This window comes from Hylobates moloch, unplaced genomic scaffold (assembly GCF_009828535.3).
Source record: "Hylobates moloch isolate HMO894 unplaced genomic scaffold, HMol_V3 SCAFFOLD_10, whole genome shotgun sequence".
Classification (NCBI taxonomy): Eukaryota; Metazoa; Chordata; class Mammalia; order Primates; family Hylobatidae; genus Hylobates; species Hylobates moloch.
The window spans coordinates 98,985,271-98,999,052 of record NW_026652285.1 but is presented as its reverse complement, the minus strand read 5'-3'; the positions used below and the strand labels follow the sequence as shown (position 1 = coordinate 98,999,052).

At 43.9% G+C, this 13,782-nt stretch overlaps 1 protein-coding gene across 7 annotated transcripts in view; it reads right to left on the bottom strand.

Moving 5' to 3' along the window:
* Positions 1-570: 570 nt before the first annotated feature.
* ZBTB43 (zinc finger and BTB domain containing 43) overlaps positions 571-13,782 on the bottom strand; it is a 34,101-nt gene continuing 20,889 nt past the window's right edge. For 5 of the 7 annotated variants that reach the window (XM_032165145.2, XM_032165142.2, XM_032165146.2 and 2 more), the window contains one exon: positions 571-6,274. In XM_032165145.2, coding sequence (XP_032021036.1) covers positions 4,848-6,251 — 1,404 coding nt within the window. In that variant the 5' untranslated portion in view covers positions 6,252-6,274 and the 3' untranslated portion in view covers positions 571-4,847. Of the gene's footprint in view, positions 6,275-8,094; positions 10,132-13,782 lie in introns of those variants that run through there. The other 2 variants (XM_058445270.1, XM_058445271.1) reach the window with 2 other exon arrangements.

Genomic DNA, 13,782 nt, shown 5'->3' with positions numbered 1-13,782 from the left:
GACTCCAATGAGGACAGTGAGGTACCCGAGGCCTGGCAAAAGCAGGGAGTCAGGACTGAGACTGGCTTGAGGGTAAAAGGGGAGGGTGTGGCTACTAAACCCCAGAAGTTGCCTGACAGGACTTGTGGGCCTTGGCAGAGGAGCCCAGCCACCGCCAACCCACAGCTGGCAGGAGGGAGCCAAGGGAATGAATTCCCTGACTTCACTGTTCTCTCTTCTGCCAGGCTCCATCCAGAGTGTCTCTGGATCCTGACCGGAAGCCAGGACAGGTCCACAGTGGCCAGCTTCCTGGAGAGAAGTGCACAGCAGGAAGGGGACCCAGAGGGGCACAAAGAGAGCCTCTAGCACACCCCCAAGTACCTGATGGGGCCAGTGGGGGTCTAAAATATTACTATAAATGCCTGCCTGGCAGTCACTCACTGCCCATTGGATCAGATTATTTGGCATTTACTTACCAAAACGCCACCATATAACTGTATTCTCAGGTGGCAAAACCCAGAGTCAAACAAGATGTGGTCATCTACTAATAGTGAAAAACAAAACTTTTACAAAGTTGACAGATAACATTTATTAAAACATGTCATACAAAAGGGCATGATCTCTTCTATAAGAAGAAAATATTAAACATTAACATTCAATTAAGTAAAACCATGCTGTACACTGAAGACAGCAATATATAAAGACAAAACTATTCAACTTTTGCAACATAGGCATAACATTTCACAAAATATCAATAAGATATGCACCTAATGATAATCTGTTTATCATCAAATGGTTTTGTGGCCTAAGAGTCACCTGACTTGCATAAATAAAGTACTTTTCTCGACGAAACATTGGGAACCTCATAAAAGGAAAGAAGGCAGCAGCAACTAACATGACACTGGCTTCAAGCAAAAATTAAAAAAAAAAAAAAAAAAAAGTCACATTTGCAAAATGTGTTCCAGCATCTTCCCATAGGGCACTATCAGTAGAGATTTGAAATAAGAAACTTGTACCTTTAAATATGTAAGTAGCAAAGAAAAAAACCCCAAACAAACCCTGGTTTCACTGAACAAAAGTTAGTCATCCACTAAAGCAACCTAAATCACAAAACTGGTGGCACGGGAGGGATTGGGGATAACACGGTGCTGGTTTCCAGCATCTCTAAATTATCAGAGACCTTCCAAAAGCAAAAACCTGGACTCGTTGTGATGGCGCCCTCTCCACGCCCACCCAGGAGGCCGCAGCACATCCCCTTCCCCAGGGAAAGCACGGCTTTGCAGCTTCTGCTCCGTCTCAAATTCACTTCCACAGCAGCTTGGGGGTGTGTGGGCCTCTCAAGGAGGGAGCCCTGGAGGCTAAGCAGCTTTCCCCGGTGGTTAGAAGCCAGCCTTAGGGTCGGGTTAGTTCAGCAAATGCCCACTAGAATGGAGGGGATCCTTTTGGGCAAGCTTTTAAAGTAGTGGCCAAAAGGGACCAGAGGAAGATGAGACTTAGAAATCGGAATCAACAGGCTGGGGCCCTGGAGCGCCTGCAGGCAACCTACAGCCCTGCAGGGTAAGTTACTGCAGTTGTTCCTTAGTTAATGGTGACATGCACTTCACCACGTGGATTACTGTAATGTGTGTATCTAAAGGTAAAAGCGTGGTATAAGTATGATTTTTTTTTTTTTTCGAGACAGAGTCTCGCTCTGTCGCACAGGCTGGAGTGTGGTGGTGCACTCACAGCTCACTGCAACCTCCGCCTCCCAGGTTCAAGTGATTCTCCTCCCTCAGCCTCCTGAGTAGCTGGGATTACAGGTGTGCACCACCACGCCCGGCTAATTTTTGTATTTTTAGTAGAGATGGGGTTTCACTATGTTGGTCAGGCTGGTCACGAACTCCTGACCTCAGATGATCCACTCATCTCGGCCTCCCAAAGTGCTGGGATTACAGGCGTGAGCCACCGTGCCTGGCCCCAAGTATGCATATTAAATACCACTGGTGGTGCCTTGAAGCCCTTTCCCACGGGGATTGAAGAAAAACCACAGTTAAGACTCAAAGTGGAGGACAAATAGCTTGGTTGTAGGCCACTGACGTGATCCCTGAAAGACTGTTTGAACAATGTTACCCACAACTCTCCAAACTCATTAGGAAAGATAAAGATTTTCTAAAGCTATATTGAGGTGAAGAGAAGAGACTATTCCTCCAACCCAAGGTGGGGATGAAAAAAAGGTAAAAACTAGAGTTTACAAAAATTCACTTTTAATATTCAAATGAAAGCAATCCCCTTCTCCTGCCTCTCTGAACATGGCCAGCATTTCAGATACCCTACCACCTCACAGGCTCTGGCTGCCCGATAAAAAAAATCCCAATTTTTGCCAAAACCTCAAATACCACAAAAAACTTAAAAGAACAGATGTGAGCAACTTATTTAAGTTCTACATTTAGTAGCTGATGGACACATAAGGCTTTCAAGAAGACACTCTTCTCTTCACAACATATTAAATAAGTCCTAGCACAACTGACTGCTTCCAAAACTACCACCCAAGCGTGCCACCACTCTTGGCTGAACAGAAACTCTTCCTCATGACAAGGGCACTATGCTGATTTCAGCAGAACTGAAGGACCACGACTCTCCCGGAATATCTGTATTTTTACCTCTCAGACTCTTCTCCCGCAACGTCCTAATGATCACGTAAACAGTCTTCAATGAGAAACAGGACATCAAACCTTCCAAACAGGCAGAAAATGCTCTGCTAATACCATGGGAGAGGGTGATCAGTTTTTGGCAGAACAAAATGGCATCACCACCTTAGTACTGAAATTAGTAGGAGTAATAGAACAATTTCTCCTCAAATATAATGGCTAGGATCATACCTAAAACCCACTGGCCTCTACCATGAGTGAAAGAAAAGGAGACAATAGGCTTGATTGTACAGTCCCCTCTGTATACGTGTGTCAGGTACACAGAGAAAAGACTGCTAACCAGTAACGGTTCAATACTAAGAGAAGCTATTAATGTGGTAAACAACCAAGAGGTAATATCTAGTTTCTAGGTTTAAAAAAAAACTATATATATATATATATATTTATAATAAAGTTTTAAATACAAAGTGCTTTTTATATATCGAGAATGATACAGTGTTGTGAATAAATCCCTGTTTGTAATCTTGCTTACAAGAGTTAACTGGTAAATAAGTATTTTCTTTCCTCTTTCCAGACAATGTTCAACAGGTAAACACCCTGGTGTTAGGAGCTTGAGAATCATAGGCCATTGCCAGCAATGTCTATTACATTACAGCAAAGCCAAACTTTTCAAATAAAATTTCACCCCAAATCCAAGAAAAATTATTTTTATTTTAAGGAAAAAAAGTTTCTATTTAGAAGTAAATAACCCAGTACGACTGTGGAAAAGATGGCATAGTAGTAGCACCCTGTCCTACCCTGGTGATAACCTCAGGTGTATTACACAGCTTAAAAGCATGTGTAATATACCTTTCTTTTTAACCTAAATCATCTAACTGATGGGCAGAAAAGGTCTCAGAATAGTTGCTTTTCTTGTTTTTTAATTTTTTTTTCTGGTCGGCATAGTTTTGTGGACTTGTAAGTTTAAGCAGCTTTATCTATAATGTGGGAGCATGATTCTGTAGACTACCTTGCTAAACTTAGGACTCCTTTTACAAACACATTCCAGCGCTCATAAAGAACTGGCAGTATTAGCTCAGTGTACCCTCTAAAGAGTGTCTCCCCCACCTTGAAAGAGTGTATTTTCAAGATTCTTCTTGGGCAGTGTTTTCCCCCTTAAGTATAACCACTCATAGAATCCTGCCTATCTGCCCTCTCACTCTGGTTGGTAGAGTGTCACCTTAGCACTCTATGAACTACTCAAGTTCACAGGGAACTCTCAGCCACAACTTGTGGCTCCTTCTCAATAAATGTGGTCATGGACCATCCTCTTTGTAAAGCACCATAATCTAAGACAGAGCAGGGGCTGCGGCGGCCCGTGGTACCGTGGTCAGTCACAGCAGCTTGGTGTCTACCAGCCACAGAGCAGACCCCACTGCATGGAGGCTACAATTAACCAAACAGGATTTGGGAAAGCAAACCAATGAGAAATACCTATCTCTGGCACCCTAGAGAATTACAATTAGATACAACTGTCCAAACTCAATGTTAGAACTAAAATACAAAACACTGCCTTATCAAGAGTCTGAAACACCTTGTGACAGTAGTGGCATCTTACAGAAACTGACAAGGGCACTATATCAGCCTTGTACCGTAAGTTATCTGTTTCATATTTAGAAAGTCACTCTCTTAGCATTTCCATAGTTTTAGTTAAAATATCCTTTAGAAAGAATAAAACCAGGCAACAGAGCTCTGTTAACCAATTTCTCATCCTAGGAATCACATTATTTGTAGCTTTTATATAAGTAGCACTTCCTTCAGTGAAATAGCTACCAAAACAAATCCACATTACCTAAGTATCTATAGCAAGAGCAAAATAAAATTTCAGCATGACCTTGTAATAATGAGTGATCCAAAGCTGCTGCCACCCGAAATGGAACTGGTGGGTGGAGTCCAGTTCCAAGTGCAGGTGTCTCTGTCCACCTGTTTCAATCACAACCGGTCAGAAGGTTTCCCTTGCCAGCTGGGCGGTGGGTTAACTCACACCATTACCCATTCCAGGCCAGGACTGGAACACACAAATTTGAGGAATTAGATTTTTTTAATTGGCCTACTTAGAGCTGGTCTTTCAGAAATATCTTCCTTTTTTTTTTTTTTAAGCTTCTCTCATAATAGCAAGTAGCACGCATCATCTGTGCCCAGATTTGCATTAATTACCATAGTTTATTTTTGTGCATGCCACTCAAGGGCCAGATCCTATTTTTAGTTAGCCTCAGTTGTATTCTGCTCAGCCTTTGCAGCTTCGTAGGACTTGGTACAAGAAGTCACATGCCGGTGGAAACTGTCCCTCCACATAAACCTCTTTGCACAGATATTACACTCATACGGCTTTATGCCCGTGTGAATTTTCATGTGGCCCACGAGATGGTGCTTCATTTTGAATTTCTTACCGCAGACACCACAGCCGTAAGGCCGAAGACCAAGGTGCATGCTCATGTGCCGATCTCTCTGACTCTTGTGAGTGAAACTTTTCCCACACTGACAAGGATACAGCTTGTCGGTGGCTGAGAATCCTAAGTGGGAAGCTTCTTCTTTAATCCCTGTTACCATTTCAATATTCTCACTGTAGCCTGCTGCGAGGGCAGCCTCCTGTCTGTGCCCAATTAGATTCCCATCTGACCTCTCTCCAGAAAACTCTTCCATGGAAGAGCCATAGAAATCCACCTGCTCATCATAATTGCTTTCATCAGCCTGTTCATCAAACTCAGCTTCCACTTTCTTTTCCCCAATATGGAAGTCCTCCTCCACTCCTGAAGGCTGGACCGTGTGCTCTGTCTGCACGGTGTTGATGGACTCTGTGACCTGGTGCTCGTCATAGGTCGCGTGCACATCCATGCCCTCGCAAGCCTGTTCTAAGCGCTCGGGCTTCACGTGGATCCAGCGTTTGTGAGCCATGATGCTGGGCTTGCTGTACATGGGCCGGGTGTAGTGGAACTCAGCACTGTCGCTGGCGCCCTCCTCCCCATCCTGGCTTGCCATTTCCGTGCTCAGGCGGTCATGCTCTGTGGACGAGTTGCTGGGCAGGTATTCATGCTCGGTGAGCTGGGATGACAGCTCGTCTTTGGTGCTCTCCTCTTCATTTTCACCATCCCTCAGTTCTTGGGCTTTGGGAAAATCAGTATGACCCCCAGAGCCCAGCTCAAAGCTCTCTACCAGGCCATTATAACTACTGCTGCTTGGTGACTGGTGGTCACTGCCATGATTTAGCTTCTGACAAAGGACTGTAGGGTTTCCCTCTAAAACTTCAGTGCATTTGTCTACCACATGCCACATCTGGAGGAAGCTTGCCGCTGTCAAGTAACTAACAATTTCTGGAGCGGGCATTACTAGACGTCCTGTATAACTAGATAGGAGAATGTTCTCAAATACTCTTGGGTTCATCACATCAGGCAAAACAATTCTCCTGCTGTTTTTCAGGAGTACCTGGTCACAAAAGTAGGGTGAACTGGCAGCAAGAACGGCTTTGTGTGCCCGGAAAATGTGGCCTTGGACAACAATGGAGACGTCACATAATTGTCCTTGCTGGCGCTGCTGGTTCAGTTTCTGTAGAATGGTGCTGGAAAAATCAGGAAATTCTACCCGAAAAGAGTTTGTTCCAGGCTCCATTTCATCACAAATCTTGTTCAGTGCTACAAGAGAAAGAAAAATTAGTAGTAATTCCAGCCCAAAGACAAACTTATTTTATCCTCTCCTCCATCGTTAAGACAAGTTCCAAAGTTCCACAAAGTCCTCTAGTCTATGGCCCCACTGGGTGAGGGATTCAATCCCTAAAGCAAAGCTTGCAGGTGCGAGTTTGCCAAAGGCAGGACTCACCACCGCTCCTTGTGGAACTCCTGACTCTGTGTCTGTGGGTAAGGGAACTGAATCCACAGTGACAAGATTTGTAAGCTATACAAATCTCCTAAGTAAAACCAAGTACTGTAAATATTTACAGTTAAAACAAACAAGATACCCATTCAAATAATATATATATTTTTAAATGAGATGGGGTCTTGCTCTGTTGCCCAGGCTGGAGTGCAGTGGCACAATCATAGTTCACTGCAGCCTTGAACTCTTGAGTAATCAAGCAATCATCCTGCCTCAACCTCCTGAGTAGCTGGGACTATATGTACATGCCACTATGCCCAGCTAGTTTTTTTTTTTTTTTTTGAGATACAGTTTCGCTCTTGTTGTGCAGGCTGGAGTGCAATGGTGTGATCTCGGTTCACTGCCACCTCCACCTTCCAGTTTCAAGCGATTCTCCTGCCTCAGCCTCCCAAGTAGCTGGGATTACAGGCGCCCGCCACCACACCTGGTTAATTTTTTTTTTATTTTTAGTAGAGATGGGGTTTCACTATGTTGGCCAGGCTGGTCTCGAACTCCTGACCTCATGATCCGCCCACCTCAGCCTCCCAAAGTGCTGGGATCACAGGTGTGAGCCACCACGCCCAGCTGCCCAGCTAGTTTTTCTAAAAAATTAATTATTATTATTTTTTTTTTGTAGAGACGGGGTCTCACTTTTTGCCTAGGTTCGTCTTGAATTCCTGGCTTCAAGTGATCCACCTGCCTCAGCCTCCTAAAGTGTTGGGATTATAGGCATGAACCACACTGCTCCTGGCAGAATTTTTTTTAAAGAGATGAGGTCTCACTCTTTTACCCAGGCTGGAGTGTAGTGGCACCATCATAGCTACTGTAGTCTCGAACTCCTGGGCTCAGGTGATCCTCTTACCTCAGCCTCTTGTGTAGCTGGGTCTATGGGTATACACCACTGTGCCCAGCTCAAAATGATAGAACTTTTAAGCCTCAGATTTAACTGATATTTGACAGGTTGTGGTGAGGGTGGGAGAACAGAATGGTGGGAACAAGGAAAAGCATATGCAAAGGCTCTGAGGCAGGAATGCATTTGGCAATTGCAAGGAACTGAAAGGAGACCATTAGACTAGAGTACAGTCAGGGAGTGAGGGACCTGGGGGCTTGAACAGTGAGGACAGGACAATTGCACCTTTGGTCTTTCAGCACTAAAGAGGCACAGTCACTCAGGCCCTGAGCAATGCAAGTTTCTCCAGCTGCTGCCAGAATTTTAGCCCTTTAAGAGCTTGTGAGGATATGAAACTGAATGAAACTGCAAGGTGAGGTATGCTTCTTATCTGGTGATCTCCAAACTGTGTAAAGAGGTATAGACCAAAGAGGATAGTAAGTCCCTGCTACTGAACAGAGTCGATCAGAAGACAAAGTTATAACGAAGAATAAGGCATTGCCTGTGTTGCTACTGTAAATATATTCTGTGGGGTAAGTCAAGCATTAGAAACAATTCCTAACGATAGCACACAAGATGAGCTGTGCTAGAGATCCTGCCCATACTCTGTAATTCCCCAAAATTCTGTAATTAAAGCAAAAAAACCACCCAAACGATTTATCACTGCTATATGTCACCTTGCTCTGATACTATATCCAAACATTGCTAAATCACCAAGTGTTCTTTTGTTTTTTTTTGAGACAGGGTCTCACTCTTGTCACCCAGGCTGGAGTACAGTGGTATGATCACAGCTCACTGCAGTCTCAAACTCTTGGGCTCAGGTGATCCTCCCATCTCAGCCTCCTGAGTAGCTGGGACTTCAGGCATGCACCACCACATCTGGCTAATTTTTGTATTTTTTGCAGAGACAGGGTTTTGCCACGTTGTCCAGGCTGGTCTCGAATTCCTGAACTCAAGCGATCTGCCCGCCTGGCCTCCCAAAGTGCTGGAATGACAGGCGTGAGCCACCACGCCCAGCCCCAAGTTTTCTAAGTGTGATATAAAAGAGCGAGACAACCCAGACAAAGACTGAGTCATCTTCGAGGGATAGGGAGAGATGACAAGAGAAGAAATGAAGGTTTCTTGAGTAATTATGATATGCTAGGGACTGATACATTTTTTTCACTTAATCTTTATAATTACTCTGCAAATGTAGGGCTTGATCGTCTGAAGTTCAGCTAACTTTCCCAAGGTTAAAAGCTAGTTTTTATTAAGTGGAGATGTGAATCCAGGTCTGGATGACTCTAAAGTCTATGTGATTTTTCTTATCACATCACTCTGCCTCCTCTAAGATGCCAAAAATGCCAGATTAGGCACTAATAATTTCAAAAGACAGTCTTTTTAGACTGAAGTATTAATTTGTCATTTTATACATCTTAAAACATTTCATAGTAATTTAAAACAAAAATAGATCATGAAATAAATGATTTAGGTATTCGTCATTTCAAAAAGAAAAGTTGACTATATAAATGAATAGACTAAAAGTATGCAAATTCTGGAAACTACATCTGGGTGAACAGATTCTCTGCTAGATCTCACCACTGTAGAATTTTGTTTTTAGCTATTTGAAAAAGGGGGTGTGGGATAACACATGCACATGTAAAAAAAATTTGTAGAAAGGTGTAAAAAAAAATCTCTCCATCATTTATTCCTAGTCTCCCCCAAAGGAAATCACCATTAAACTCCTGTTTATATTTCTAGAAACTTCTCTGTGCATATATCAGAATAAATCATATACATCCTTTAAAAATCCCTACTCAACTGGGTTCATTACCTACATTTTATTCTACACTTAGCTTTTGTCACTTAATATATCTTGGAGATCTTCCCACATTAGCACAAAAAGAGCTAACTCATTCTGTTTAATGGCCACATAGCTTTCCATTATATGGATGTATCGTAATTTAAGCAGTTCTCCTTTCACAGAATTTCAGTTGGCAGGGGTTTTAAAATCACAAGCAATGCTATAATAGATATTTTTGCATAACTATCTTGCATACCTTTGGAAATATTTATAGCTTAATTTCTACCGGTGGAATTGCTGGGTTAAAGGGCTGTGCATTTGACATAGCCTTGAACTCTTGGGTCATCAAGCAATCCTTCTGCCTCAGCCTCTCAAGCAGCTGGGACTATAGGCATGCCACCATGCCTGGCTAATGTTTTAAAAAATTTTTCTGATACATATTACCAAACTACTTGCCAGAAAGCCTGCACCAAGTCACATCCTCACCAACAATCAATGAAGGTGTCTACTTAACACACTCTTACCAAGATTGGATATCATTTAAGAAGAAAAATAAAGTCTGCCTATCTCCTAAGTGACATGATTCATTCCTGTTCTGATCTGCATTTCCTTAATTATGAATGAGGCTGGCACTCTGTACTTAGTTTACTGGTCATTTGTGGTTTTTTCTTATAAAATCAGTCATATCCTTGATTCAAATAAATTGGGCAATTAATCTTATTGATCTGTGGGGCTTTTTGTAAATTCAGGAAGTTAACTTTATCCTATGTTGCGATTTGTTTTTCAGTTAGCTGATTTTATAGATTTTTTTGCCAAGATGAAATTTACATAAAATAAGTAATCTTTGCTTTTACTCTTTGCTCCAGGGTTTGTGTCAGATATAGGAGGGCATTCACACCTCCAAAATTATTATTATTATTATTATTATTATTTTAGAAATGGGGTCTCACTGTGTTGCCCAGGCTGGTCTGAAACTCCTGGGCTCAAGCAATCCTCCCGCCTCGGCCTCCCAAAGTGCTGGGACTATAGGTGTAAGCCATTGCATCTGGCCCAAAATTATTTTTGAAAATAAAAATGAAGGCTGGGCACAGTGGCTCACGCCTGTAATCCCAGCACTTTGGGAAGCCGAGGCGGGCGGATCGTGAGGTCAGGAGATCGAGACCATCCTGGCTAACACAGTGAAACCCCGTCTCTACTAAAACTACAAAAAATTAGCCGGGCGCGGTGGCGGGTGCCTATAGTCCCAGCTACTCGGGAGGCTGAGACAGGAGAATGGTGTGAACCCGAAGGCGGAGCTTGCAGTGAGCCGAGATCACGCCACTGCACTCCAGCCTGGGTGACAGAGCCAGACTCCGTCTCAAAAAATAAAAATATAAATAAATAAATAATAAAATCTTTAATACATGGGCGTTTATTTTGGCATGAAGAGTTAGGCTGGGACCCAGCCTTTTTTCCTCCAAAATGGCTAGCCTATTTTTCTAACACTATTTGTCAAATAACCTATGCTTTCTTCATAAAGTGCAAGTATCTGTTGTGGAATTCTTTTTTTTTTTTTTTTTTTTTGAGACAGAGTTTCGCTCTTGTTGCCCAGGCTGGAGTGCAATGGTGCGATCTCAGCTCACCACAACCTCTGCCTCCTGGGTTCAAGAGATTGATTCTCCTGCCTCAGCCTCCCAAGTAGCTGGGATTACAGGCATGTGCCACCATGCCCAGCTAATTTTGTATTTTTTTTAGTATAGACGGGGTTTCACCATGTTAGTCAGGCTGATCTCCAACTCCTGACCTCAGGTGATCCGTCCACCTCGGTCTCCCAAAGCACTGGAATTACCGGCATGAGCCACCTCGCCTGGCCTCTGCTGTGGAATTCTACATGACTGAGAATAATACATTTAAAATCAATTCTAAAAAAATAAATGCCACAAGAGAGGTTATGGAAAATGGTGGAGTCAGAAGCTCCATGGGTTGGTTCCTCCACCAATACAATCACGAAGCTGAAAAAATGATCAAAATCACGATTTCAGGACTCTGGAAGCGGATCAGACACTCACAGCAACCAAGAGAGTGCTGGATGAAGGGAGGCTGCTGAAGTTCAGAAGAGATCAGTGTGCATAAATCCCCATTCCGCAGCCCTGCCACACACAGCCTGCAGAAAGGTGGCCTGTGTTCCCACAGCAGCTGGCTCATGCAAGGGGAGGGGGGTGGAGAAAGGACCTTGTCCTCCAAAAATGTGCGGTTGTGCATTTTGGCCAGTCTGGCAAATCCGCTCAGCTTTGTTTTGGCCCCCTCAGGCTGCAGTGGTTTCCCTGGTGGCACCTATCACAAGATTTAAAACACCTACACCTACATCTATACACGCACACACACAGATCCAGACATTTAAGGAAATCTACCTGGTCACAGGCTGGCTTCATGGATAAGAGAAAAAAAAAACTTGAGCAACTACATGCAACAAGGAATACAGACTTTACAAAATAGGAAAAGTCATTGTACAAACAGATAACTAACCTCACCAAGTCACAAAAGCAATCCCTGAGGAGGCGTAGAATCTGATTTCCAGAGTTACCACAATATCATACTCCAAATGTCCAGTTCTCAACAAGAAAGTAAAAGCATACAAAGAAAAAGGAACACACAGTACATTCACAGGAAGAAGAATTAGAAACTGTCCCTGAGGAAATACCAATACTAGAATCACAAGTCGCAGAGGTTAAATCCACTGTTTTAAATATGCTCAAAGAACAAAAGAAAATGATGAATAAAGTAAAGGAAATCAGGAGAACAATGTCAATAAGGAGACAGAAACTATAAAAAGGGGCCAGGAGGCCAGGCGCGGTGGCTCACGCCTGTAATCCCAGCACTTTGGGAGGCTGAGGCAGGAGGATCACAAGGTCAGGAGATCGAGACCCTCCTGGCTAACATGGTGAAACCCTGTCTCTCCTAAAAAATACAAAAAATTAGCCAGGCGTGGTGGCAGGCGCCTGTAGTCCCAGCTACCGGGAGGCTGAGGTGGGAGAATGGCATGAACCCGGGAGGTGGAGCTTGCAGTGAGCTGAGAACGTGTCACCACACTCCAGCCTGGGAAACAAAGTGAGACTCCGTCTCAAGAAAAAAAAAAAAAAAAAAAAAAAAGCGGGGGGCGGCCAGGAGTGGTGGCTCATGCCTATAATCCCAGCACTTTGGAAGGTCAAGGTGGGTGGATCACTTGAGGTCAGGAGTTCGAGACCAGCCTAGCCAACATAGTGAAACCCCATCTCTATAAAAATTATAAAAATTGGCTGGGCATGGGCCGGGCATGGTGGCTCATGCCTGTGATCCCAGAACTTTGGGAGGCCGAGATGAGTGGATCACCTGAGGTCAGGAGTTCCAGACCAGTATTCAACATGGTAAAACCCCATCTCTACTGAAAATACAAAAATAAGCTGGGCGTGGTGGTGGGCGCCTGTAATACCAGCTACTCGGGAGGCTGAGGCAAGAGAATTGCTCGAACCCGGGAGGTGGAGGTTGCAGTGAGCCAAGATCGCTCCACTGCACTCCAGCCTGGGCAACAAGAGCGAAACTTCGTCTCAAAAAAAAAAAAAAAAAAAAAAATTGGCTGGGCATGGTGGCACGAGCCTGTAGTCCCAGCTACCCAGGAGGCTGAGGCATGAGAATTGCTTGAGCCTGGGAGGCGGGAGGTTGCAGTGAGCCGAGATGGCGCCACTGCACTTCAGCCTGGGCAACAGAGTGATGCTCCATCTCAAAAAAAAAAAAAAAAAAAAGGGAAAGACATTATAAAAAGGAACCAAATGGAAAAAGCTGGAGCTGAAAAGTGCAACGATGCATTACGGGCAGAACTGCATTTCCCCTGCTGCCCCTCAGTTCACACACTGAAGCTGTAATGCCCTGTACCTCAGAGTCTGGCTATATTTACAAATAGAGCCTTTAGGAGGTGATTAACCTAAATGAAGCCATTTAGATGCACCCTAACACAGTATGATGGGTGTCCCTATAAGGTGAGATTTGGACACACACAGAGACACTAGGGATGCACAAGCACAAAGAAAAGACTCTGTATGGGCCCAGTGAGAAGGAGGCCATCTGCAAGCTGAGGACGAAGGCCACAGAAGAACCCAAACCTGCTAATATCTTGATCGCAGACTGTCCACTCCCAGAACTGTGAGAAAATACATTTCCATTGCTTAAGCCACCCAGCCTGTAGTATTTTGTTACGGTAGCCCTGGCAAACTAATACAAGCTGAAATTACCTGTTCATAAGAGGGGGTTTAATGGCATGCTTGAATAGGCAGAAGGAAAAAAAAAAAAAATCAACAAACTCAAGGATAAGGTAAATAAAATCCAGTTGAGGAGTAGAAAGAAAGAAGAATAAAGAAAAATGGGCTGGGCACAGTCGCTCATGCCTGGAATCCCAGCACTTTGGGAGGCTGAGGTGGGAGGATCGCTTGAGCCCAGGAGTTCAAGACCAGCCTGGGCAACATAGTGAGAACCTGTCTCTACCAAAAATACAATAGCCAGGCATAGTGGCATGCATCTATAGTCCCAGCTACACAAGAGGCTGAGGTGGGAGGATTGCTTGAGTACAGGAGGTTGAGGCTGCAGTGAGCCATGTTCACGTCACTATA